The 27,918-nt window shown below is 53.0% G+C and overlaps 1 protein-coding gene across 1 annotated transcript in view; it reads right to left on the reverse strand.

Moving 5' to 3' along the window:
* Positions 1-24,106: 24,106 nt before the first annotated feature.
* LOC133274725 (adenylate cyclase type 10-like) overlaps positions 24,107-27,918 on the reverse strand; it is a 28,277-nt gene continuing 24,465 nt past the window's right edge. The window contains exons 21-27 of the mRNA XM_061464278.1: positions 27,615-27,869; positions 26,651-26,989; positions 26,352-26,418; positions 25,704-25,875; positions 25,217-25,324; positions 24,880-25,058; positions 24,107-24,308 (exon numbers count right to left, since the gene is read on the reverse strand). Of these exons, the coding sequence (XP_061320262.1) occupies positions 24,107-24,308; positions 24,880-25,058; positions 25,217-25,324; positions 25,704-25,875; positions 26,352-26,418; positions 26,651-26,989; positions 27,615-27,869 (1,322 nt within the window). The remainder of the gene's footprint in view (positions 24,309-24,879; positions 25,059-25,216; positions 25,325-25,703; positions 25,876-26,351; positions 26,419-26,650; positions 26,990-27,614; positions 27,870-27,918) is intronic.

Below are 27,918 nucleotides of genomic sequence, written 5' to 3' on the forward strand. Positions count from 1 at the left end.
TGTCCTGACAACAAGGCACACAGAAGCCCGTGCCTCTGCCAGGCCAAGTTCTGCATGATCTGCTGCAAGATCTTACTCTGCCCCTAATCCATGGGGCAATGAAGGGGCAAGTTTGTGCTGTAGGGAATGCAACACAGCAACTCATTAGTCAGTGGCAAAGGTTCTTACTGTTCAGGTTCTCCCAGCTGTCCTCTGCTTTTTCACCCCACTTCTTGGTGCGGAACAAGAGCATGTCGTTGCAACGAAGGAAGTGCACCAGCTCCTCCAAGTAATACGGGATCCCCAAGCTTCTTTGGACCAGGAACCTGGGCAGGAACAGATCCAGCAGTGATCAGCACAAGAGAAGTAGAATCATAGAATGGGTTGGTTTGGAAAGGACCTTAGGATCATCTAGTTCCAACCCCCTCCCATGGGCAAGGACACCTCACACTAGACCATGTCGCCCAAGGCTCTGTCCAACCCGACCTTGAACCCTCCCAGGGGTGGAGCATTCACCACATCTTTGGACAACATGTTCCAGTGACTCGCCACCCTAAAAGGAAAAACAGTTGAGGTGGGTAGCAAGCCACTCAGGCATAGCTGGGGAGCCAGCATCTTTGTCACAGCTACACCTCACTTCTGAAAGGGAGGTCCTCCTGCTGGCATGTGGTTTTTGGCCCCCCTGAACCTCCAGCCTTTGCTGAAGTCCCTGGGGAAAGACTTGCAGACAGTGCCCAAAGCACAGAGCAGCAAGCCCTGCCTTTCCTCTCCTCAGGAGCTTAGGTGCTCTCTGGCAGCAGGGCAGACCTCTGCCCCAGGGAATCTGCCACACAGCCTGGCCACTTAGACCAAGCCCTTTTCACACCCCAGATATGCTTGGCCTTGGGGGTCTTCCTCCCTTCCTCCTTGTGAAACAGCAAAGGGTTGGCAGCTCCTATGCTTCGTGTCCAGGGAGCTCCCCTGCTCCAACTTACCTCACTAAAGCCCTAGGGATGCTGACCACTCCAAGGTCCTGGCAGAGCTTCTGCACCACAGCTGAAGGTTTCAGCTTCTCTAGTTGAAAGCAGATGATTTTATGGGACATCAGGTTGTTTGCTGTGGCTTTGTGAAAGCTCTCGGTTCTTGCAAAGCCGGGACATAAGCTCATGACCATGAAGACAGAGATGTTCCAGAGCAGAGGTGCCATGATACTCCAGGAGGCGGGGTCAATGAAATGGGCATTGTCGATGACAAATATGGCATTTCTGTCAATGGTCTGGAAAAAAAAGAGTTGTTCTGAGGGGAATCCAGTGGATTCTCAAGTGTCTTACAGGGAAGGAGATTTTGCCTCTGTCTCTTGAGAGGATGCTCTCAAGTCTCACCCCAACCAACTCCGTGCTTGGAAGCTTCCCAATGCCTAATTTCTTTGAGATTTTCAGGTCATGCTTAACATCACCTGCCCTGCAGAAGGAGGGAGCTTGGGCAAGGGAACGCAGAATTCTCTCTCCTCCAGGGAACGCTTTAAGGGAGGAAAGTTACTAGTATGCTTGTCGGGCTATGGAGAGAACATGGGGGGTTTCTCAGGCCCTAGAGGGCAAGGACCAGGTCCTCCCACCCACTCACACTGCTGTGGCGCAGAGCCCAGAGCCAGCAGGGTTGTTTTCCTCCTCTGACCCAGAAGGAGAAAAGGAGAAATGCTCACCTTCTCTAGCACTTTTGCCCAGGTTGAATGCAATTCCTCTTTCCTTTGCATTTCATGCATTTGGCGAACCTTGTCTGAAATGGGAAACTAGACAGAAAAGCAAAGTCAGGGAGAAACATGTCTCCAGGGCTCGCTACACCTACCCACCAAGCAAGATGGCAGAGCAAACCCTCCCTGCTCTGCCTCAGCACCTTCCCTCTCCCCAGCACGGGTGCAAGAGGCCACAGTGGGACTTCAACTAGAGCCTAAAGCAGAGGCTCAGGCAGAGCTGCATCTTGGCGGTGGGCTGAAGAGCTGGTTCTCTGACTGTGGGATCTTGGGCTGGCTGGAGCAGACCACTCACACAGCAATGACCTCAGCACAAGGTCAGACCCAGCCTCATTCCAGTGCTGCTTCCAGAATGCCGAACAAGGCACCAGGCACTGCCAGATGCAGCGCGGGACATTAAGTCACCACATACAGGCAGCCCCCGGGGCCAGGAATGGGAAACATGTGCTGTGACCCCCTGCAATCCCTCCCCCTGAGCTAAGGCACTCCAGCAGCCTTAGAAGACTGCTGAAGAACCAGAAGGGCTCAGGAGAAAGCCTTCTCCAGGGTCAGAGAGGCCTCTCGCTCTCACCTTGACAAGGAAGATGTCATTGAGGAGGCAGTAGTTGCTCTCTTCGATTATCCCGTTGAGATTTGTCCGTAGCACGTGCTCCCTGGCACTGCACGATTCACACTCATGGAGGCCCATCACCCTGGCCATCAGAATACGCATGGCAGAGAAGGACTGCCTCACGTTGACCTCTAGCAGTTCCATGCCAAATACCCTGCCATGCAAAAGCAAAAGGCACTGAGATCCCCAACGGCCCAAGTCTTCTAAGACAAAAGAGCTGGAGTTGCCTTTAGGGGGAACTCTTCAGCCTCCCACTTCAAAGTGGTACCGGGAGTTTCACTCCTTGTAAGAGAAAGGGCACAGAGAGGCAGTTGCTGCCAAGCCACTGGGAGAGCTAGGTCCAGACCCCTTCTGGTTTCTGCAGCGCTGGTCCATGTCTCCCTACCTCCCTACTGCAGAGGGACTTGCAGAGCTAAGAGGTGATCATGGAGCAAGTGGAGTTTGCCTTTGGGCTCCAGACCTTAGCAGTCTGCCTCTCAGCCACAGAGAGGCTTTTCTGGCCCAGTATTCCTTCTGGGAAACAGTCAGGGGGCAAGCAGGGCTTCTGAGACAGGCCACCCTGCTATATGTTGCATCTGGAATCCAATGCAAAGCACCGAGTTTGGGCTTTTTCCTTCTATTTGTGAAGGAGGAAACACCACAGGTCAAGAAGCACCTCCAACACCCCAAAGAGACAGGGGTAGGAGCAGAGCACGCAGGAGATAACTATGGAATGCCTCCATGAGGCTTTTTGAGGAGGCTTCAGTCCAAGGCCAAGGCACACTGGCCAAGGGGCTGGAGCGTTCCATGGCTCTCAGGGATGGAAAGAAGCAGTGTCCCAAAACTACAGGACAAAACCCTGTACCTGCAGCCAGCAGACTGGCCTAACTGGGACAGGTGATTAAGTAATTGGCTCTTCCCAGCGCCCCTTGCGCCCTCAAATGCCAGTATGTGTCTTTGTCCAAAACGGTTAGAGGCTTCCAAGCAGTTGACAAAGAGGTCAATCTCCTTCTTCCGACCTGTGAAGACAAACAAGAAAATGAGCTGCTGGGGCATGCTAGAAAGCAAAGAGCCGTCCCTTTGGCTGGTACCCTCCACCACAGCTTCCCTCCCACTACCACATCTGGCAGCCTACGATACCCCTGCTGCCTTCCAACCCTCTTGTCCCAGCTTTTGCACCTCTGCCTTCCTCAGAGTGGTAGCGGATGCCCTGTCCCACAGAGATTCAGACAGCCCCATGCAAATCCCCCCTCAGGGATCCAGTACAAGGCTGGAAGGGATGATCTGAGTTGCTTCAGGCAGCTGTGTCCCAAACAGACTTAGAACATCTTCTCCTGGCTGTACGACTGGCCACAGAGCACATCAGTGTTGATACACAACCGTGTTTTAGTTCTTGCTGAAGAGGGCTTGCACAGCATCAAGGCATTTTCTATTTCTCATGCCACCCTGCCAGCAAAAGCAGGCTGGGGGTGCACAAGAAGTTGGGATGGGGCACAGCTGCAACAGCAGACCCCAGCTGGCTTATTTCATTGCATATGATGCTGTGCTTCGCAAGAAAAGCTGGGGAAAAGGAGGAGGAAGGGGGCACATTACGAGTTCCTGTGTTTGTCTTCCCAAGTCCTTGATACACATGTTGAAGCTCTGCTTTCCTGGGAATGGCTGGACACCTGCCTGCCACCAGGAGGCAGTGAAAGAATGCCTGATTTTGCCTGTCATGGATGCACAGCAGCTGCTTTACCTATTAAGCTGTCCGTATCCAGTGTGCTCACTTTTACCCTTCCAATTCTCTTCCCCATCCCACTGTGGGGAGTGAGCAGCCGTGTGGGGCTGAGTTCCCTACCGGGGTTAACCCATGACAGGGCCCAAAACATCCAGCAAGACACTGAGTGATTAAAGGCGTCCGTGATGCTTGACTTTTCCATGTTTACAAGCAGATGCTGCCAAGAAAGCACCTCTGAGGAGTACAAGGGGGAGAACCAACCACCAAAACTCCCCATCAGTCTAGCAGAAGGAAATCTCTTTCCTGATCCCAAGGATGTGGGACTGGTTTAGCCCCCAGGGTGTGAGCAGCTTGAAACAAACCTTCCTATCAGGTCTGGAGCCTGCCTGGGATCACCGAGCGCCTCACCCTGCTTCCCACCCCAAAGATATCAACTAAGTAGGCACTGAGAGAGCCAGCACTTCCTCAGGGCCTCTGCAGGCAACATTATCCCCAGCAAAACCTTTTCCGTTCCCAATACATGTTACTGAGGGGAAGAAACTGGGGTTCAGAAGAGCAAGGCATTCTCCACATACCCAGCAAGGAGGCGTTCTCTGGCATCTTCATGGCAAGAGCCATGCCAAATATGCTAGGAGCAGGGGAAAAAGAAAGTACAAGTCAGTTAGCTGGTTAGAAGCCAAGGGACATCAAGAAGCAGCCTGGCATGGAGGGGCTGGATGTGCTCCTCAGGGTACCTGTTTTTCTTTCGAGCAGCATGTTATCCCCTGCATGCTCCCCCCCACCAAAGTTCAAGCTGGCATGCTGAGAGAGCTTTAAGCATTAAGAAACCCAACAGCCACACCAGGACAAGAGAATATATTGAGAGTCCGTCAACAGAGGCCAGACCCAGAGACATGTGAAAGAAGCAAGAGTGAGCTGCTGGTTAGCAGATATCTTTACTGCGTTGGCCAGGAAAAACCGAGAGTCTTGGAAACAAGGACCCAATGGGCTGGGATTCCAAGCACCTGGCACCTCTGGCTTAAGTCTTCCTGTATTTTCAGAGACTAACATTCAAACCATCATCCAAAAAGAAGGTCAAATCCTGGCCCAGAGGAAGAGCCCAGGTTTGAGGAGGAAGACATGATGAAGAATGTCCTGAGGGTCCACCTTTATCCATGGGAACCAGACTGGCCCAAAGCTTCCCACTCAAGAGCAGCTAGGACAAAACCTTCTTGGGTCAGCATTACCAGGGCATGTGGTAGAGCGAGCACAGCACGGAAAGCACAGTTTGAAAGCCATTTGGACAGAGCCTGAAAGCCAGGTTGTGTCTACCAAAACAAAACCTTCCCCATTCCTGTGGTTTCACTCCCACTCTCCCAGCAAGAGGAAACAGCAGGGAAGAGAGGTAAAAAGCCTCCTACACCAGGGCTTCTGACCGTCTCATCCACAGTGAATGGAGAGCGGCTTCTGCTCTCTCTGCAGAACTCCTCTATGCTGGCCAAGCTGGACCCTTGATGCCACCATCCCCTCATCCAGACTTCTCAAGAGGACACTCACCTGTTGGTGGTGATCCCCACATATTGATAGACAGTGACAGGATGTTTGAAGCCTTTCATCTTTCTCTCCGGCAGCTCCTTGAAGTAGCAAGAGGGCAGCCCAGAGCTGGCACAGGTTGTGGTATCACAGGTCACCAGCCCAGAGTAGCTCATCATCATCCGGGCTGCCAAGTTCACCTTCTGGCCAATGACTGCCAGAGAGATGAAGAAAGAGCACACAGTGATGTACCTGTGCCACCAGCTCCACAGTGCCCTTCCAGACCAACGGCTGCCCTACATCCGACACCCGCAGCCCCACAGTGGGTTAAGCAGATCCCAGGGGAACAACCAGCTGTGGAGCCCAGTGTCCCACCCCAGCCCAGGACTGGTGCTGCCTGGGCCATTCCTGGCTGGTTGTTGGACAGGCACTCTCCCCAGCCTGTCTTCCTCTTCCCAACAGCTCACGCCAGTTTCCCACACCGCACACACGTGCTTGTACCTGTGTACTCGTGCCTCAGAGGGTGGCCAATGAGGCCACAGAACGCCATCCCACTGGTAACAGACACAGACACTGTCCTGGCACACAGGGAAACAACACGGCTTCAGAAGCGCTCCAGGTGCAGTCCTGCCCACCCAGCTTCATCTCTTCCCGCATCTCCCCTCAGCACTAGCCTGGGCCACTGGCCATCCTGCCCTGCCAGCCTGGGGTTCGGGGTACAGAGAGCTCAGGGCTGTAAAGGACCCAGGCGGCAAGGACAAGGAACAGGGCTTAGAGCACAGGCAGGAACTTTTGGGCACTTCTCCTGAGACCCCCTTCCCTGAGCTGTGACCTGTGACCAGTGGGAAAAAGAGGGAGGGAAGAAGGTGCCACAGCGTCACTGCCTGTGATGACAGCAATGTAAGATCAGGTGTCTAGGCCCCATCACTGTTCACAGGCCAGTCACCCAGAAGGTGCTGCTTCTGGCACCAAGGAGCCTCTCGCCTTCACTAGGGCTCATTCCAGCATGGTGGCTAGCAGGGTGTGCTTGGAGACACTCTGCCTGGCTGCCCAGGGATAAGCCCAGGGGTTGCCTGCCACCTCTCAGGGCACTGTTTCCTTCCTGCCAAGGAAGGGAGGACAGGGGAGGGTAAGCTAGACGCAACACTCTTTCTTCCTCTGCTTTACGCTGACCCAGGCAGCATGCGCTCCCTCAGCCCCACCAGACACTCACCCTGTTTTTGCAATGATCTTGGAGCACGAGTTGAAGATCTGAAAAGCACTCTGCAAGGCATGAATGCTCTCATGGGCCAGCTTTACTCCAGGGAGTCCGAACACACAAAGGAATGTACAGCCCTGCCAAGGACAGATGCAGCACATCTTGCCACAATGCCTAAGAAGGAATCTTCCCCTCTTGCTCAGTATCCACCCTCTTGGGTTGGGGGGAGATGATTCCACCTCACACTCACTTTGTCAAACAGGAAGACTTTGTTCACTTCACCCTTGTGAGGACAGACGATTTCCTGCATCAGGCTGCTGACTTCACTGAGGACACTGCGGAAAGATACTATGTCCTTTGTATCAAAATTCAGGTGGAGGAAGAGGATGGTGACTGGCCGTAGCTCACAGAGGAAGTCCTGCGGCACTCTGTCTTCAAGCAGGAAGACAAGAGCATGACGGCTTCACAAGCCTGCTCTCCCAGGGGCTGCCCACGCCAGGTACAAAGGGAGAGCTGGTGTCCTGGCAATAGCAGGTACTAGTAGGGGAAGAGAAGATCCTCCTCTCGGTTTAAATGGTCGGCAGGCTGCCCAGCTTGCAGCAGTCAGATACCAAATCAGAACACAAATGACAAAGGCGAGAAGGGCGCTCCGGTAACACCCCATCTTGGGACAGTTACGGACATGAGTGGTGACACTGAGCGATGCTCATGGGGCTTCAGTGGATTCTCCCCTCTATCCTGCCATCACGTCCACAGAACATGAAGAGCCATACCCACAGAAAAGACAAGAGATGCAAATGTCTGCCCCACCACCCATCTCTCTGAGGACAACTCATCCAGTGGTGCAGCACCTGTGCCCCTTGGCCTAATTTGCCCACATTGTCATCTCGGGATGCATTTTCTTTGTTTGGCTTGCTCTCATGGAAACTCCCTCTCTGAATGCACCACTTCTTCTGCCCTGCAAAAAAAGCAGCCCCAGCAGCAACAGCCCAGGCGTACCTTCCTGAGAACAGCTTTTGGGATGTAACTAAGTATGTCTCCCACATCAGTATCAGGGTTCAAGAAAAGAGCAGGCCTGACAGCATCTGCGGAGAGGAAACACACATGGTTGCTGTGGGAAGATGGGACTACGAGCTGTTGGAAAGCAGGGGCTAGCACTGGCAACAGGGGAGAGACTCCTGCGTTTGCTTGTGTTGCCACCTGCAGGTGCTTAGGGCAGAGCTGTCCCCTGGAAGGAGATGGCAGCAGCAGCAACTGCCCCAGCTGATGCACAAGAGGGCCAAAAGCATGACTGCTAACTGAGAGGGGAAGAGGGGAGCGGTAGTTCATCCCTGACCCCTGCAGCAGCCAGGCCCCATGTTTCCAAGCAAAACCAAAACAAGGTGAATCTGGCACTCACATTCGTTTTCCGTGAAGCAGCACTTCTCCTTCTGTGGAAGCTTGTCTAAAACATTTTGGCATTCCGACAGAGACATCTGGTTCATGCCCGTAACCTGAAGGTACACAGAAGGAAAGCACTTGACACTGGCTTCTCCAGGAGTCCCAGGGGACAGATCCTGCCCTCCACTGTCACTGTCCAGAAAAGGGGAGAAGAAGCCTATCTGGCTGGACAGGACAGCAGTGCTTCCTCAGAAACCCTGGAGCTGAGCAGACGTCTTCCAAGCATCCCCCAGCTGTCAACAGCTCCGTGACCCACGGAGGACACTGCTGGTGGGGCCAAAACTCTTCCAGTGCCTCCTGACCCCTCAAACCAAGCAAGCCCAGCCCAGAGTTACTCCTAACATAAAAGGACAAGAGCATCAGCTGCTCTCCCCTTTCAGAGCTACAACTCTCTCCACATTCAGCTCTTCAGCTTTCTGAGGCCTCCCTCCTTCAGGTCCAGGTCCTCAGAATGGCTCTAGATGCTGTCCCATCCACCTACCTTCACAGCTGTTTTGCCCGCAATATGGCTGGTTCTGAGCCTGTGCTTCTCACATAGCTCCCAGCAGGAGGCTGAGAGGACAATTTCACCTGCTTCCGCAAGCTTTTCGGCCTCACAGACATCCTCCAGGGCCTTGCCAATGACACAGAAGTACTGCTGCCTCTCGTCTCCAAACCTCAGGTGGTGCATATTCCCTGCAGAGATCCCTGGGAGAGAGAGAGGGAGAAGCAGAGCTCTACAGCCTCCAGCATTTCAGCTGTTCAGAAGCCAATCTGAACCCCAGTGGGGAGATGGTCATTATGGAGGGGGAGGGCATCCTCCATCCTTCTCGAGGGGCTACTGACACAGGACCCTTAAATGGGTGTTAAGAAATAGACAAACCAAGTGGACAGTGACACTGTGTTGAGAGTGCTGGCTGTCTTAACCTGCCCCAGAAACCCAGCAAACCAAGCCCCTGATCACCGCCCACCCCCTTTACATGCAGGCGGGTTGTAGCTGTCTGCTCAAGAAAAACTGCAGCCTGCAAAACCCTTCTCACAGCCTTAAGCAATGCAGCTCTCCTTTGCTCTTTGTGAAAGGCAGGGGAGAATCCAACACGGAAAAGGATGCAAAGCTGCCTCCACCTGAAAAATGAAGGGATAAGTTCCTCCTGCAGGCATCTGGCCGACAGCAGATGCTCAAAGACCCCAGTATTCAACCTGACACCTGCTCTTCCTTTGAGCTTCACAGAATCATAAAACCATAGAACAGTGAGGGCTGGAAAGGACCTTAAGATCACCTAGATCTGACCCCACTGCCATCTCGCACTAGACCATGTCACCCAAAAGGCCGCCAAATTGGTCAGGCAGGATTTCCCCTTAGTGAAGCCATGCTGGCTGTCACCAAGCACCTTGTTGTTTTTCATGTGCCTTAGCATGCCTTCCAGGAGAATCTGCTCCAAGATTTTGCCAGGCACAGAGGTGAGACTGACTGGTCTGTAGTTCCCTGGGTCATCCATTTTCCCCTTCTTGAAAATGGGGGTTATATTTCCCTTTTTCCAGTCGTCAGGAACTTGACATGACTGCCATGATTTTTCAAATATGATGGACAGTTGCAACTTCATTCACCAGCTCCTTCAGGAACCGCAGACGGACTGCATCAGTTCCCATGGGTTTGTGCACATTCAGGTTCTTAGGATGATCTTGAACCAGATCCCCTCCTACAGTGGGCCGAAGGTCTTCATTCTCACAGTCCCTGCATCTGCCTTCCAGGACTTGGGTGGTGTGCTCAGAGCATTTGCCAGTGACGGCTGAGGCAAAGAAGTCATTAAGAACCTCAGCCTTCTCCAAATCCAGGGTAGCCAGTTCTCCTGATAGCTTCTGGAGAGGGCCCATGTTGCCCTAGTCTGTCTTTTTATTTGCTACATACCTATAGAAGCTCTTCCTGTTATCTTTCAGATCCCTTGCCAGGTTTAATTCTAACTGTGAACGCACACAAACCCAGTGGTCTGGTGTCCAACTACAGGTGGCCCCTTGAATGCTTGCAGGAGATGCTTTCCTTTGGCGCTAGCCCCAGGCGGGGATCCCCGCATTCCCTGCCAGTGTGAAGCACAGGAGAGTGCCACAGATCTGCACCTGGCACAGCACTTGTACCTATCTTAAGTCGGAATTTCTGACCCACGAGCATGTCATGCCTCCGGTACTTCTTCTGGATCTGCCAGCTACAGTGCACCACAAGGCTGATGGTCTTGGCCATCTCACTGGGTCTTGCTCTCCACAGCAGCAGCACAGCATCCCCTGGGGAAAGCAAGGGAACGTCAAGGCTCTGCTGAGACCTGACTCTCCCTGACCTACGCTCCATGGCAGGGACAGCAGAAACCAGATGACGTGCTGAAAAAGATGGACTTGTGGGAGGCCATAGGCCTCTGGAGGACCTCTGGACTCGCTGGGACTCCTCCTCCTCTTGCGGCCTGGCAGCCTGAGCTGTGCTGTCACCAGCCCGTCCCTCCATTCCCCCGTCCCCCCGTCCCTCACCAGCACTCCAATAAATGCCTTCGGCTTCACCTTCTAGTAGGTCTCCTCCTCTCAGTGCTGCCTCTGCCCTCACCCCCAGCACAGAGCCCTGCAAGCTGAGGCAGAGGGAGGGGAGCCACCACCCTTGCCGAAGCCAAACTGCAGGCCCAGGGTGGGAAGAGAAGCCTGGAGAAAGGGCGCTGCAAAGGCGTATGAGAGTGGCCAGGAAGATGGCTCAAGGTGCTGCACAGAGCCTCTGAAGGAGGACAGCAGAGCTGCCACAGCAGTCCCGTGCTGCAGATTAATACCCATGGGCATCATCATCCTAAGTACGTACCAGCAAACTTCAAGATGTCACCTCCAAGAGTCAGCATGTCTGGAGACAGAGGGAAGGAAAGGAAGAGTCATGTGGACACCTTCTTCCATAATCCACAAAGGAAGCCCCCGTGCTCAGAGCGGAGCACCCAGGCGACGGTGCACTATCCGGCACAGCTTAGGAAAAGCACCACCCTGGCCTGCCTCCCAGGCTCCCAGGGGCTGCAGCCCTGGTACCTGCACAGAAGGCACAGAGGCATGGCCTCAAGCTGCCACCTAATTTTCAGAATGGTGGAGGCTGGAAGGAACCTCTGGGGTCCATCTGGTCCAACCCTGCTCTCAAGCGGGGCAGAGCCAGCTGCCCAGGACGCTGGCTAGATGGCTTTGGAAGAGCCAAAAGAGGAAGATTTCTCAAGCTCCCTGGCAATCAGTCAGTCACCCCTCACAGCCAAAAAGTGTTTCCCAACTTACAGAGGGAAACTGCTGTGCTTCAGTGCGTGCCCATGGCATGGCCTCTGGTCCTGACAATGAGCACCACTGGAAAGAGCCTAGCTCTGTCTAATCTGCTCCCTCCCTTGAAGTTTTAGACACATTACTGTAAGATCCCCTGAAGCCTTCTCTTCCCTAGGCTAAACAGGCCCAGTTCCCCCAGCCTTTCCTTGTAGGAGAGATGCTCTAGACCCTTCATCCTCTTCGAGGCCTCTTCTGCTTTTCTTTACAAATGCTGCCAAAGGGGTGTCCAGAATGTGCTCATAATCAGCTCAGAAGGGTCAAGACATCCCCTGAGAAAATGGGCTTGGAAGGGTCTCTGTCTCTCCCTGTCTTTCCCACACAACGCCAGTGCCAGCATGTCCAGGTCACTTGTGCGCTGGCACTTGCTTGGTGCTCTCAGCCTGCTCTGGGCCCCCAGGCACCATGGAGCTGGGTGTTCCCATCAGAAGCACAGAGGTGGCTGCTGAGAAAGTGGGTGCCTCCTTGGCCACAGTGGGGAGCAGAAAGGACCTGCACTTGTCCTGATTTGCCAGGAGAGCCTGGCCGTTCTCACTGTTCCTCCAGGCCACAGAAAGTCCCAGCCCTTCCAAGGAAGCAGGACTAGGTTGCCCAGGATACCAGCCTCCCCATTCCATGAGCAGCCCTATGGCCTGCCGCCAGGCAGTCCTGCAGCATGGCTCTTACCCTCCAAAACGTCACACAGGTAGTGATTGAGGTCTTCCGCCAACTCATCAGTGCCTCTCTGTGAACCACCCTTCCAGATACAGTGCTCTGTCAAAGAGGTGAAATCTGTAACAGAGACACCCAGAAATCAGGAAATGAATGCCCTGGGGACCAAAGGACCTGGCAGCCAGTTCCACACTGGCCAGCCGGGGTGCCCAGCCCGGCACCTTCCCATGCCCCAACACAGTGTGGGTTGCAGCAGTGCTTAACCACCCATGATAGCCCATCCTTTTTGGGAATCCCAGCAGAAGACCTCAGCATTCATTATGGCCACTCACTATCAGCAGCAGGGGCAGGGCTCCAAAGGGCCTGGTGTGTGCCAGAATGGCTCACGTTCCTCGATGTCACAGTTGCTCCTCCCTGCGCACCCTACCTGAAATATCTGCAAAGAGCAGCACTCCGTGGACTGCCTGAAAGCTGGTCCCGAGGTAGTCGCTAGAAACAAGGCTGGGGAGAAAAGCTGCTGCTTTGTCCAGCTCTGAGCTGCAACGTTTCCTCTCCCAGGAAGAAGACGCCATCTGCACCCTGTGGTGTCCGGGGTACCTCAGGATCATCTGCTGTGCCCAGCTGGGAGAAGAAATATGACCCCAGTGCGCCATGTGAGGTGCCTGCATGTGGGGCAACTGTCCCTCTGCCCACAGGGTGGCCACAGTCACTGGCAGTGGCCTCCTCAGTAGGTCTTTGCTTCCCTGTCAGCTCTCCGCACACATCACAATGAGCTGACAGTGACATTCTCTGCGGGTCATCACCTTTGGAACTGCTGCCCCGTGGCCGAGGCTTCCTCCTTGACACTGGGCCACTGGCTGGAGGTGGCCAGCACCACCCCATTGCTTGGGGACAGCACCCAAGGGAGGCACATGCAGACCTGCTGCAGTGCCTTGCACACACAGCTGTTTGAGAGCACTGCTCCTTCCCGACAGCGGAATAGCTTGTCACCGTTTTCCCAGTAGTCTTGCCCGCTTCTTTTTCCAGTGCTCCCTTGCTGCTGCAGCAAAGGGAAGGGACAGTGCTCTCTGGTCTGGAGACAGGAGGGGGAGAGGGACTGGGAACCCTTGCTGGGCTGTATCTGAAGAGCACCAGGCAGCATGCAGTGGGCCACCCAGAAGTCCAGGACAGACTCCAAAATGGTGGGCATGTTATCTGGCAATGGAAGTAGTTAAGATTTTGTAAAGGGCTATGTGTATGAAAGCTTGGGGATGTTGAGTTTACACTTGCAGGTAGCAAGGAAAAATGTTTCCTTACTGTCCTGGGTCCAGCAGTAGCCGTCATTTTTCTCCTTCTTAGTAGCTGGTGCAGTGCTGTGTTTTTGACTTTAGCCTCGGAACGACGCTGATAACACCGATGTTTTTAGTTGTTGCTAAGTAATGTTTAGTCTGACCAAGGACTTTCTGAGTCTCATGCTCTGCCAGGGAGGAGGGGAAGCCAGGAGGAAGCAGAGACAGGACAGCTGACCCAGGGGAACAGAACAGGGGTGAGCAAGTGGCCCCGTGGTCCTTAGCTGCCGGCTGGGTTGAAACCATGACACATCTCCAGTGCAGACTTCCCTCCTGCCTCTCAAGGGGCTCCATGATGTTGGCTCCACGACACAGGCTCAAAATGCCAAAATTAATATTTATGGGGTAGAAGAAGGTGAATCCCATTGGTTGCAGATGCTGTCCCTACGTTAATATTTTTTTTCCTCCCCATAAAATCTAGTCTTTAGGTGCTGTTGCAGAATGACTCTAAGAGCAGGACCATAGAGTTCTGGAGGACTGTGCAAGCAAGGCAGGGGGTGGCCCCCACAGGTGGCCGGAGATCGGACCTGGGAGGAGAATGTGGAGGAAGCTGTGGGGGGGCTAACCAATACTGTTGTGCCAAGAAGGAGTGGCTGAATACCACTCCTATATATATGTGAACTGCGTCACAAATAAAGCAGAAGCTGCTTATCACCCATATTGGGTTAGCGTGTCTGCTTTTCCTCGCCGCTTACAAATGGAGCCCGAACAGGGACGCAGACTACAGGGCCCTGGTCGCTGGGGACCCGGATTACAGGGCTCCGACTAGCGGGGACCCGGGATACAGGGCCCCGACTAGCGGGGACCCAGATACAGGGCCCCGGTCGACGGGGACCCGGATACAGGGCCCCGACTAGCGGGGACCCGGATACAGGGCCCCGGTTTAACGGGGACCCGGATACACGGCCCCGCTCGACGGGGACCCGGAACGGCGAGTGAGCGGCGCCGGCGGCAGTGGCCGGGAAGCGCGGGCAATGCTGCTGCGGTGGCGTGACGGACCCGGGTGCTCGGACTAACCGAAAGGAATCCGCCGCTGGGGCGAACCAGACACTGCTGCGTCGGGAGGCCGATCCGGAGACCGAGGTTACAGGACGACCCAGAAGAAGATGATCCGGAAAAGGCTGGCCATGAAAATGGACCGAGAGGTAGCCCTGGACTTATTACAGTGCTTTTTATAAGAGCGGGGAACTGAGCCCTGAACTTTTTACAGTGCTTTTTATAAAGCGGGGAATTGAGCCTGAGACTCTAAAGCAGCTAGCAGGTCTAGCGGCTAGGGAAGGCTAAGGGATTTTTTTTGCAGATCCTAATACAATATTTGAGGAGAGTGAGTGGCGAAAGTTTGGTGATGAACTATTTGACTCAGTGCTTAATGATTATAAAAAGGCAAAGAAACTCGGTAAACCACGGAGGGAAGTAATGAACTGTATAAAAAGATACAAGGCAGAAAAGAAAACTGCCGCGGTAGCAACGGAGAAACTAGGAACAGACGTCCCCGGTCGGTTGAAACCTGGGGAAGATTACAACTCGTTCCCCCCCCCCAACTCGCGGGAGCACAGGGTTTCCCCCCACCCCCCACCCCCTTCCTTTTCTCCCCTTCCATCAGAAGGTGCCGCGGAGGAGGTTCAACCCCCTGCTCCCCCACCACCCCAGTTCCGAAAGTAGGGACTTTGAAAAGGACAGAGAAAGTATATTAGAAGGTATACGTATGATAAATGCCGAGGAATCCGAAAGAAAGAGGGCGGTGCCTCGGCGCCGGATCGATTGCGGCGCCACTTTGAAGCACGCAGTAGAAAATAGGGATCATGCGCGAGCGGGAGATTTAAAGGAACCGCGAGCCTCTCCAACCCACTATGCCCTAGAGTGAAAAAATTTTTAACTCAGTCACGGAGGAGCCAGGTCTGCAGATGGCTACATACCGAACGAGATACATCTGATAAGAAAGACACAGCTGCGAGCAACGGAGACCCCGAGTTCGGCGCAGGATCAGCCCCCGAATCCCCTGAATCCGAGCCAGATTTATATCCTCTGCTTCCAGACCCTGACTCTTCGTCTCCCGGGTGGGTCTGCTCAGACTTACTGGCCCTGGAGACGCTCAGTTGTAACAATGGATAATCAAAGAGGTGAACATTACCGGGGAATTTTCTGCAATGGGCATCTTTGCATATCCTGTGTTTACTACACAGCAGGGGGCTAAAGAGTGGGAAGCTCTTGATCTCAAAATAGTTAAGGAGGCCTGACAAACAGTGACCACGTATGCGTTACAATCCTCTTATACTCAAGCTGTGTATGTTATGATTTTTTCTTGCAACTGACAGGGGGAGCCCATACAGTTTCTCTGTGATACTCATGTACTAGAAGTTGGTAAATATAAGTATGTCCAGGTTTCTATCAACCCTTGGAGACCTCTGTAGATACTGCTGGCCACTTCTTCCAGCACAGGCTGGCCACCTGTGTCGGAATGAGTGTGCATTTTGGTCAGTATAAAAGCCCAAGCCTCATACGATGTGGGGGAGGCAGAGCCTCTGCGGGGACGCCCGCTAAGGTTGAGCCTGCCACCTCGCACTGCAGTGATGCTTCTCGGAGCTGGTTTGCTGTTAGTCTCCACAGGGTCCTTGTGCCACGTTCTGTACGTGGGACTGTAGTGGGAGTAATGATGGCTTTTGCAGGGACTTAAAAAGAGGGGGGGAGGGAGAGAGAGTAATGATGCTGCACTTAACCTGTTTAACCCGTCTACTTCTCAAGAACTGAAGAACTGATAACCTGGGGGAGGGGGTATATTGGTGTCCTCCTGCCTACAGGTCCATGGTGACTGCCTGCAAAGTTTGTCAAGCCTTGCCATGAGCTGGACAGACGAATGGATAAACCTGATGCCTCAGCTACAGGAGCTGACCGTGATTACCCCAAGCAGAATGAGATAGAGGAAGAGAAAGAACAAATAACTGCAAAACATCACTTGGGGGCAACTGAAAAGTAACATCCTGAATATGTGTGCTTGTAAAATAGCTATTATTAGAGGTTGTGATTTTGTGTATAAAACCACCTGTATTTACTAGCTAGTTGCTAATAAGAAACTGCACCTTGTACTGTATAGATTTGTCACTTGTAAAAGAGATGTTAGAGTATGGAAATTTGCAGTAGCTGCTAGAAAATGCTAAGGCAAAAGCTAGAAAAATTTTAATACAATGGTAGTGTTATAAAGCAGGTGATGGAACAAATTTAAGAGGGGGGGTAAGAAATTTCTTTGGCTAGTCCCTCACTGCCATCAGCATCTTCAACATGCTGCTGCACCCTGTAACAGTTACTCTGCTAATGTAAATGTGTGTGTGCCTTGCTGTAGTAGCAACTTGTTACTGGATGAAGCAGGTGAAACTGTGCATTGACAACAAGGTGCAAGGACTGAGGCTGACCAAATGCCTGCTACCACAATCAAGGGCAAGACTGGGTTGGCTTCTGTGTTTGCCACCAAGAAGAACCTTTAGCTCCGCTGTTGGCTGCAACCCAGCAGGCGTGGAGCGGTGGGGACACATGCCATGCCAGAAGGATCAGAGAGCTATACAGCCTGTTATCAGAGAGCCATACAGCAGAAAAAAGGGGCAGGCCCAGACAGCCTCTAGTTGGCGTATGTTGGAAATATAATCTAGCCCGGATCCCCTGCTCAAGTAGAGCCACCCAAACCATATATAAAACATAAAGGGGGAAGATGTGGAGACGGTGTTCTCACAGGAGAATGCATAAGTGGTACATAAACTTTGAATAGTCCTGAAAGATACAGCAAGGCCATGGGAGGCCCGAAGAAGCTTAAGCAAGCAAGATAAGAGGCTGGAATTCACCAAGTTAATGAGAACTGTGGACTGTTGGCAAGCTTTCAAGGTTGAGTTCTCACAGCTGTGTTTAAGCAATTATATGTTAGTCACTAAGGGTCTTCAAAACATGTATCCAATCATAATATGCCAAATCACTGTAAGTGCTTCAGCTCAACTAAGCAGACTGGGTTGCTGAGTTGCTAAGCAGACAATTCTACATCGAAGGCAATTCCCGATTTGTTTTAATGTTGACTCTGTAAGACATGCAACACTGCAGAACCTTTTGTTGTTGGAACAGGGACATAGATGTGAAGAGTCTGATGGAATGTCTTGTATGAGTCTCTCTGATTATGTTAATTCGATGCACGCACAGCTGAGAACCCTGGCTCAGCTTACCCAGCAATAGTAAATGAGCAATATCCTAAGAATAACTAGATGGTTGTCTTCACGGGGCATTACAGGTTGAGTCAGACACTGCTGTTTAAAAGTATTGCACTTATGTATCATGATTAGGTTAATCATCGTAGCTATTAGACTTGTTTATAGTTGTGTGATAAAACAGGTGAACAGAATAACCCATAATGCCTTGCTTGCACAAAGAAAAAGGGGGGAATTGTTGCAGAATGACTCTAAGAGCAGGACCATAGAGTTCTGGAGGACTGTGCAAGCAAGGCAGGGGGTGGCCCCCACAGGTGGTCGGAGACCGGACCTGGGAGGACAATGTGGAGGAAGCTGTGGGGGGGCTAACCAATACTGTTGCGCCAAGAAGGAGTGGCTGAATACCACTCCTATATATGTGTGAACTGCGTCACAAATAAGGTAGAAGTTGCTTATCACCCATATTGGGTTGGCCTGTCTGATTCTCCTCGCCGCTTACAAGGTGCCACCAGTTCATTTCCCCAGTTAATTCTTGAATCCTCATGAAAAATAACGTAGTAAAGCTGGGATAACCCCAGGAGTGGAGGAGCAGGCTTGCCTGTGCTACACGTTCCCTGCATTGAGGGTCTGTTCTGCTGCAGGTCTGATGCTGCCAGACACAGGCAGGGGTAGGCAGGATCAAATGCAATCATTAGGCATGTTTCATAGGATTGACCAGGAAGAGTCATTCCTGCGTGAGAGGCCAGGCCGGGACCTTGTTGAGAGCCACAGAGTGGCTGGCACATGCCCTTTGTACCTGGGGGGACGTTACTGGGGTCCATTTGGGGGCGTTTCTCTCTCCAACCACAGCCAACACCAACCAATGCCACTCATCTTCACTGCTGGAACCCCACCAAGGTCGAGCTGGTCCAGTGCCGAAAAAACATCAGGGCTCAGAGCTGTTTAATGCAGAGGGGAGAAGGAGATGAACCCCAAGCAGTGGCTCTTACACAAGAAGTAATCAACTCTGCAGCGATGCCTTGCACTATTTTCTGTTTTGCTCTGTCCCAGAGCACTTAAATCAATCCAGTTTAGTCTCACTGCTTCTCAGGTTAAAAATCCCCCCTAAGACAAAATCTTCCAGCTTTCAGAGGGGGAAAATCTGGGAAATGACCCCTCCAGGATACATTCACACTGACCTAAATGAGGTTAAAGCCGCCTGCTGAAGCAAGAAAGTGCAGGCATATCACGCAGTGCACTGATTGATTACTATTAAGACCACACAGACATGGATATTTTCCTTCCCGCTTCTCCCAGATCACTTTGCCAGGATCCCAGTGGCACCCAACAGCCAGACCACGCACATAAAACCGACAAATGAGACTCTTCATCAGTATGGTGTGCTGGGTTCAGCAGTAGCAGTCATTTTCATCCTTCTTACTAGCTGGTGCAGTGCTGTGTTTTTGACTTTAGTCTGAGAATAATGCGGTAACACACCGGTGTTTTTAGCTGTTGCTAAGACACCTCATGCCATCAAGGCAGAGATGTAACATACAGATGGGCTCGTGATCAAGGGGTGAACTTAACAATGGACACTATTGCCAAGGTTATTCATGAGTGTGAAACGTGCTGCAGTTAAGCAAGCCAAGCGGTTAAAGCCTCTTTGGTATGGAGGACGATGGCTGAAGTACAAATATGGGGAGGCCTGGCAGATTGATTGTATCACACTCCCACCAACCCGCCAAGGCAAGCACCATGTGCTTACCGTGGTGGAAGCAACCACCGGATGGCTGGAGACACACGCCGTGCCCCACGCCACTGCCCGGAACACTATCCTGGGCCTTGAGAAACAGATTTTGTGGTGACACAGCACCCCACAGAGAATTGAGTCAGACAATGGGACTCATTTCTGGAATAACCTTATAGACGCTTGGGCCAAAGAGCATGGCATTGAGTGGGTATATCACATCCCCTACCATGCACCAGCCTCTGGGAAATCGAACGGTACGATGTTAAAAACTACACTGAGAGGAATGGGTGGTGGGACTTTCAAGCATTGGGATACACACTTACCAAAGGCCACCTGGTTGGTCAACACCAGAGGATCTGCCAACAGGGCTGGCCCAGCCCAGTCAGAACTTTCACATACTGTAGAAGGGGATAAAGTTCCTGTGGTGCACATGAAGAATTTGCTGGAGAAGACGGTCTGGGTTATTCCTGCTTCAGGTAAAGGCAGACCCACTCGTGGGACTGCTTTTGCTCAGGGACCCGGATATACTTGGTGGGTGATGGGGGAAGATGGGGAATTCCCGTGTGTACCTCAAGGAGATTCAGTCTGGGGGGAAAACAGCCAATGAACTCAATTATATGCTGTTGCCTGGTATATAACACTTTTATAGCCCATCAGCTGGATGCCCATCCCCACCACTCTGGGCTTTGAAAAGAAGAAATGTGCTGTCATGATCATCAGTGGAGAATAAAGTCATGGGAAAAGCCAGCAGCAGCAGCAGAACTCTCCTCACGTCACCATCAACTGACCCTGACTTCCCTCCGACCATCATCCCAACAAGGAATGAACTTTGACAAAACCAGGTGAGCTCAGGGGAAGCAGGGGGAGGAAGAAGGGAGAGGAAAGAGCGAGCGGCTGTGTGGTTCTGGGTTACAGGCTCAGCTTAAACCACGAAATACGGTTATTACAGTGAAGGATGATGGAACGGGCTAACACTCAAACCGGGATGGAGGAATGCCCTAAACCGAACCTAAGTAATTTCCTTAAAAATCATAAAGAAACAAACTGGGGAAGTTGAAGGGGGAGAGAGCAAGGCGGGGGGGAGGGGGGGGGGGGGGGGGGGGAACCCCAAAGGTATGAAAATAGCTTGGGTGCTAAAGGGGATCCTGCTGAGCCACAAGACCCACCCATTCCTTCCTCTGAACATACTTTCTTGGTGTTTTACCGGCTACTGCGAGGTAACAGCTGTCTGGGGAAGCAATATTCACCCTTCATGTGGGAAAAATGGAACTCTATCAATAATCAAGGTAACTGCAGCCTGCAAAATGCACAGGGAAGAGGCAAGGCCAGTCATGCTGTGCTTGAAGCTTCCCTGAAGCTGTTTGTTCAGGTCAGCTCTTCCATCCGCTTTGTCTTTCCCTCAAACCCAGGTTTCAAGCCCCTTCCCCAGTTACCCCCAAAACCACCCCACGCCACCGTCTCCCACTCAAACCTTCCCCTTCCACTGTTCCACAGGTTCCCAAAACCTTTATTTCACACACAGCCCTTTCCACCCACTTCCACAGCCCCACACACTCTCCTCAGGGAGAGGCACCCTCCCCACACCGCAGCTCTGAACCTCTGCAGCCACCTACAGGGCTGGGAGCAGCATTTTCGTTACGGGAAACCCCTCTCATTTGGAGCTAATGTAGACCTGCAGGCTCCTGGAAATCTGGGAGCAGTGTTTCCCTCAGGAGCCCCCATCACCTCAACCCCTCTCTCGTCCGGGACAGCCTTTCCGTTGTTTCCACCTTCTTTCTGCACCTCAGCCCCGGGGCATCCCCTCAGACCACTCCAGGGGGCGGAAATACCATCTCAGATTCAACTTTTCCATTTTACATCTCGCTCAGGAGGCTTGTTGTCCTGAAGTTACCCTCAAGTTTTGCTGCGGCTGGAAATGAAACCACCTGTAAGTGGCCATAAAGCTGCCAGCGGCATGGACCAGCACCCTTCCGGCAACGAGACTACCCGTCCTTTGGAGAGGCAGCTCTCTCGACGCCCCAGAGCCCAAGGCTGGTATGAGCGTGGCTCTCTTACCAGGATCCCTGCCCAGCTGCAGAGGACTGGATGTGGCTGGGCTGGATATCACACTGGGACTCCCACCCTCAGCCACTGACACGTGCTCCCACTGTACCTGGCAAAGGAAGGTGGCTCTGGTAAGCTCCTCCAGGAGCTGAAACCACAGCCCTGAGCACAGTGAGCACGCAGCTTTTGCTCTTCATGTCACAGAATCATAGTATCCCAGACTGGTTTGGGTTACAAGCGACCTTAAAGCTCATCCAGTCCCAACCCCCTGCCACGGGCAGGGTCACCTTCCACTAGAGCAGGTTGCTCCAAGCCCTGACGAGCCTGGCCTTGAGCACTGCCAGCGATGGGGGAGCCACAGCTTCTCCAGAAGAAAGGACCTCAGCTCATGGCCAGGGAAAAGGCCACATCGCCCAAGGCCTGGCTCAGCCGGTAACTTGTACAGGTGCTGCTGGGGCCAGCCAAGTGCTCGGTTGGAGTCTCATGGCCCTCGCACCCCAGCCCATCCGCAGCGGGGCGGAAAGCCGCAAGTGGCTGGGGCTCCAGGCGAGGTTCAGTGCTCAAGGCGGTGGAGCTGGCCCCTCGCAGCAGTCTAAATGCACCAAACAGCTTGCCTGTGCTCCTGACTGTGAGGATGGAAGGCACGGACCCAGAGGTAGAGTACAAGCTGGATTGCTTATTACAAGGATTACACGACATTTATACGCTTCCAAGCAATTAGCCAAGCACCTCTGTGTCTGCCTTGCGGTTACGTTTACGACATCGGGCAAAAGGTGTACCTGATCTTTCTTATCAACATCCTCTTTCCAGTTCTGACATCCTTGTTCCTTCCCGCAACGCGGAGGTGGAGGCGGCACGCCCGTGCTCTGCAGCTTCTTGTCCCGCCGCCACCAGGCGCAGCCCCTCGCCGGAGGAAAGCCGCCGCCGCTGCCTCCGCCCGGTTCTCGCGGGAGCGCCATTTTCCTTCCCGTCGCTTCGCCTCGTGACGGACGGGATATGTAGCATTCAGATTTTGGGGCAGGTTTACATCACCTTGATTTTCTGCTGCTTTTTTAATGTTTCTCCACATGTCATGCGCTGCGTCTACCTGAGCCGGGCAGGGCCAGGCAAACACTGGTGATGGCTCTGGGATGGGCAGCGAGTGCTGCTGACAGCAGCCCCAGAGCACCCAGAGCAACAGGAGAAGCCTCGCTCGACCCTGCAGACCTCGCAGCGTGCGCAGCAGGACCCCAGGCACGAGCCAGGCTGGCCTCGCCACACGCGACGTCACAAGGGGGGGTCAGTGCACCCTGTGCCCTGGAACCGGCAGATCCCGCTGCAGCCGCCCTCCGCAGGGTCCTGCTGACCCCAAAGAGAAGGCCCCGGCCCCCAGGACTCTCCCAGCCCTGCAAGAGGCCGCACAGCGGCAGCACTAGCAGTGCTCCACTGACTCTGGAGCGAAGGAGATCAACAAATGCACACGTTCAAGAAGTTCCAAGGAAGGCCGTAGGGCATCTGGGCTGTACCAGTAACACGTGGGTGAGGTGAGACACTTCACTTGGACTGAGGATGGGAAATGTACAGTGTATACACCAGATGGACATGTCAGTGAAGCTGTACCTGTCAGTCTGAGGACCCTTTTTACCATCAGGTGACTACCACTGCTGGTAAAAAGTACTGGAAGTTGCTCATTTCCCTGCCTCCAGGTGTGAACTTCCACCTCATGGCTCTTCTAACTTGTTAAGACTTGGATGATATTGAATGCTTGCAAAGGATTTAATCCAGGGAGCCACTGGATTTGTTTAGATGAGACCACTGGGCTGAAGATAGTATTCATAGTATTACGTGAAAACTAATACATGCTTTTATATAATAGACTTCTATAATGCAACAGGATTTTAAAAGCTCTTTTAAAATGACTGCACTTGGCTGGAAAATCCTTGCGAAAAGAGGTAGATAATTTTAAAATCAATTTAAACAATAAGTAAAATGAAAAAAAAACAACAAAAACCCAACAAAAACCAACCAAGCCCAGCAAATACTCCCAAATAAATGCCTACTTCTCCTGTCCTTTCCCTTCTCTGTCCTGCTCCTTTTGATGCAGCCCAGGATATGGTTTGCTTTCTGGGCTGTGAGCGCACACTGAAGCCGGCTCAGGTTCAGTTTCTCATTGACCAAATGCTCAAAAGGAACATGACCAGCAGGTCAAAGGAGGGGATCCTGCCCCTCTACTCTGCTCTCATGAGACCTCACTTGGAGTATTGTGTGCAGTTCCATTGTCCTCAACATAAAAAGGACATGGAACTGTTGGAACAAGTCCAGAGGAGGGCCACGAGGATGATCAGGGGACTGGAGCACCTCCCGTATGAAGACAGGCTGAGAAAGTTGGGGCTGTTCAGCCTGGAGAAGAGAAGGCTGCGTGGAGACCTCATAGCAGCCTTCCAGTATCTGAACGGGGGCTATAGGGATGCTGGGGATGGACTCTTCATTAGGGACGCAACAAAAACCAACCAAGCCCAGCAAATACTCCCAAGTAACTGCCTGCTTCTCCTGTCCTTTCCCTTCTGTGTCCTGGGAGATATTTACAGATCCTGTAACAATAAAAGGATTTAATCTGAATGCGAAGGGACACATGAATATTTAATAATTTGTATGTATTGCTTCTTACGGTACTACAAATATTTGGAGAGTACCGTCTTTCTCCAAATGTAAGATAGATGGTGGTAATGAACTATATGATCATTTCCAAGCCAGCATCATAGCTCGTGCAGGCTGCTGACAGATACAAGTCCACTGCCCTGTCTGTGCTGGCCCTCATGCGCGCTGCCAGGCAGGACAGCCTCCATCCAGCAGAAGTGCCCTCCAGCCTGAAGAGGTGCTCCAGTAAGGAAAGACAGCGGCTCTGCCGCAGCAGCCAGGCGAGCTTCTTCTTCCTGCCAAGCAAGAGAAACTGCTAGGCCCAGAGGCTTTAGCTCTACAGGCTAGAGCCTATGAGCTGGGTCAGACAGGGCCAGGGGGCAAAACGGGTGCCAGACAAGACCGTTACACTTCCTTGGAGGAAATAGAGCTGATGGAGGGGGAGCTGCCAGAAGGGAAAGGGGCAAACAACAAGTACCACAGTGGGAAGCTGGCCGCTAGAGAGGATGTTGGCCTGACAGCACCAGGGGGGCCAAGCTCCTCTTACTGCTCCTTCTCCATGCCCTGGTCCTGCCTCCAGCCCCCCCACCCCTTTTCAGTACAGCTCTCTCTTCCCAGCCAGCACCAATCCACTGCCACAACTCGTGCCAGCAGACACATCCCTGGCTGCAAGCTGCTTTGATACCCTAAGGTATGCTTTGTTCCAAGGGCCTCAGAGGGAGGGAGGGAGAGAGGAACTTTATCGTTCCCTGTTCTACCCTCACATTGCTCTGTGTGGCCTCAAGCCTCGTCAGGTCTGTGCCCATATGCCTGTGACCAGGTAGGAAATAACTCTTTCTCCCCCGGGTTCTTGGTCGTGTTTCTTACTGGGCCTTCTGTGGAAGGGAAGATGCTCTTCTGGCAACATAAGCGGCACACTGCAATTTTTCAACCTGCGACCTGACAAAGTCTTCAGCGCGGTTCCGGGGAAATGGCCTTCCAAGCAGGCTCAAAGCCTTTCTGATCATTTTCTTTGCCAGCTCTGTGCGTCCCACACCATAGCAGACCTGCACAGGAAAAGGGAAACATCGCAATGTGGACTAGATGCCCAAGAGACTGCAGGGATCTGCCAGTGGCCAGAGAAGCCAGAGCTCTCCTGTCCACTGCATCTGGGGAAGGCATCCAGCTCCATCACTCAGGAGATCCCTCCAGACCGCGCCTTTACCTCCCCTTTGAGGCTGAAGAAGGTGGCATCTTCAAAGCGGGATATCACATTCGCTTTACTCTTTAGAGAGTTCCTCAGGATATCTGCTTCGCTCAGCTTCCTGAGGGCCTTTGTGAAAGCACACGGAGAGCAGGTGAGATTAGTGCAGAGCCCATGGCTACCCTTGTCCTCCCCCATTGCCTCTGGCATCTGTCTTCAGAGGGTCTGTTTCTTCCCCTGGTGATACCTGCACAAACAGTCATGTTTTTGACTGTGTGCCTCAGAGCACAGGCACCACGGATCGTTCAGGCCTCCTCCCTGCTAATGCCCCTCATGCTAAGGGCACAGCACCCAATGCCTCTTCCCACACAAGAGGCAAACCAAAGGAAGAAGTGAGGCTCAGAGCTCAACATCTTCCTTCCAAGGACCCACAAAGTCGTGTCCTAGTGCAACGCAAACTTGTCCTTCCCAGAGCCAGGCAGGACACACTGCAAGCAGGGCGACTCACCATGTAGTAGTTGGAGACATGCAGGTAGGCAGCTGCAGTCTCCAGAAGATAGTAAAAGGCTCTGGCAGCATTGCCCAGTGTTGTGTAGTGGTGAACCAATGGCACAAGCACTGACTCCACGATGCCTTTGCAGTCACATGAGAGCGCATTGTTGTCCTCTCTGTCAGTCGCACTACCCAGAGGACAGTGCCCAGGGGAAGAAGAGAGCAAAGAATACAAGGGTATCATCTAGAGTGGTCTTCCTTCCCAGAGACAACATCAAAAGCCCTTTGTGCAAAGCAGAGCAGGAAGCCACAGACAGGTACTAGTCATACAAGTCCTTTGGGAGGAGGGAGTAAGGAAGAAGCTAGGCTTTCTGTCACCTCCCACAGGCAAACCACCTGAGCCCTTGTGGTGGCTTTTTCCCTGTAGATTTTGCAGTACTACTCTGCAGGAACTGGAAAGCGAGGGCTTCTTTGACACTGAGCCGTGGGCGTCCTTAAGCACTCACTCATCTCCACAGCCATCTCCTCTCAGCTCCCACCCCACGGAAAGCCTCTTCGCTAAGCTAGAGTCACAGCTGACAGCCAAAAGCCAGCATTTTCTTTGTCTCCTCTGCACACCCTGAACTCACTCGCTTCAAAAAGAATCAGAACCTTGTCTGCTCACCCAAAATCCTCTTCCACAAAAGCTTGCTGCTGCTGCTGCTCCTGCTCCTCCTGAGTATCTGTAATACCTTGAAAGAAAACCAGGGACACCTCCCACATGTATCCTGGGATAAGAGTTGCTCTCCCTCTCCCAGTAGGCCTGCAAGGATCCTTGCAAGGTGCTAACACACTGAGGAAAGTCTGCAGTGGGTGTCCACTCCTGCTGGGCTCGTTCCTAGCAGATCTACTCCCACTCGACCCCCAGCACCAATCCCTGGGCTCCCGGAGGGCCCAAATTACAGAGCATGGTGCACAGCATACCTGCAGAGATGTAAAACCTCTCCTTCTTCAGCTGTTTTCCAGCCAGCACCAAGGCCTTCCAGGTGTGTGGGTCATCCCCATCATCAAAGTCCTTACAGCTCCCTTTGTCCTGGGTGCTGCTGACAGCGAAGCGGTGGAAGACAATAAAGTCCCCTTGGCCGCAGCTCTGGCATTTGTGTGCATACCGCTCCAGGAAGGCAGCACACTTGGAGTGCAGGGTGACCCGCTGTTTCTGGACCCACAGCTCGTAGGCAGCCTCCCGCAGCAGCGGCTTATGGAACATCAGCACACCAAATGGACACCCCACACTCTGCTTGCTTGGGGGGGAGGTCTCCACACCTGCAAGGCAAAGGGCCTTTGTATGAGCCCAAGCTGTGGCCAGATGGGGAGCCAGTCATGCCTCGGTGCACATCCTGAATAGCAACAGTGCTGCTGCACGCCAAGCCCTGCAGCATGGGGTGAAAGGGCTGATGCTAGCACAGCCTTGGGGATGCAGTTCTCAGCTGCACTGGTCCAGGCAGGAGCTGGGGATGTTGTTGCCAGCCAAAGCAAGCCCCAGCCAGCACTTTCTCCCCGCTCTTGGCATGGCAGCCACCAGCCTCCTGAGCAGGAACCCTGCATCACAGGGTAATCAAAGCCCAATAAAAGCTTGCTGAAGACCCTGGGCCATTCTGGAGGGCATCTTTTGTCTGGATGCTGCAGGTGGCTGGGAGAGGATGTCAGGGATTCCACTCGTCCCATGCCTGCGCTACGAGCAGCACTTGGATTCAGGGGAGCAGAGGCATTTGGGACAGCTGGTGGGAACTTCCCTCCAGTGCAAACCTAGTGTGCTTTCAGACTGACTTGTAACAGCTTTGACAAACCCATCCCCAACAGCCATGCCAGCCCTCACAGGAAGGGAATCACGCCACGCCCTTAGGAGCCCATCTGGGAGCTCCTTGTCCACCCCACTGCTACCACTTACCAATCTCTGCCTGCGGAGGGGTGGCTGGCTCCTTGCTAGGATCTTGGACGTCTTCTGGCTCCTCAGTGCTCTCCGTCCACTTGAGGATGTTGTCACTCACTAGACTGTCCAACAAGGTAGTCATCTTGTGCCTCATTCTAATCGGAAGAATGTATGACAGCAGCTGGGTAGTGAACACCGGCCCGATGATGGCTGCAAACTTCAAAACAGTCTGCTCCAGTGGGGTGATCTCGTCCAGCTGAGCCAGCACAATCTCTGTCAAGGAGAAGCCACACGTCTCAGTCCTACCTCTTCCCCACACTGA

The sequence above is a fragment of the Pezoporus flaviventris genome, unplaced genomic scaffold, assembly GCF_033815535.1.
Source record: "Pezoporus flaviventris isolate CSIRO_AGI_PZ_B2104156 unplaced genomic scaffold, CSIRO_AGI_Pfla_v1 ptg000002l, whole genome shotgun sequence".
Lineage (NCBI taxonomy): Eukaryota > Metazoa > Chordata > Aves > Psittaciformes > Psittacidae > Pezoporus > Pezoporus flaviventris.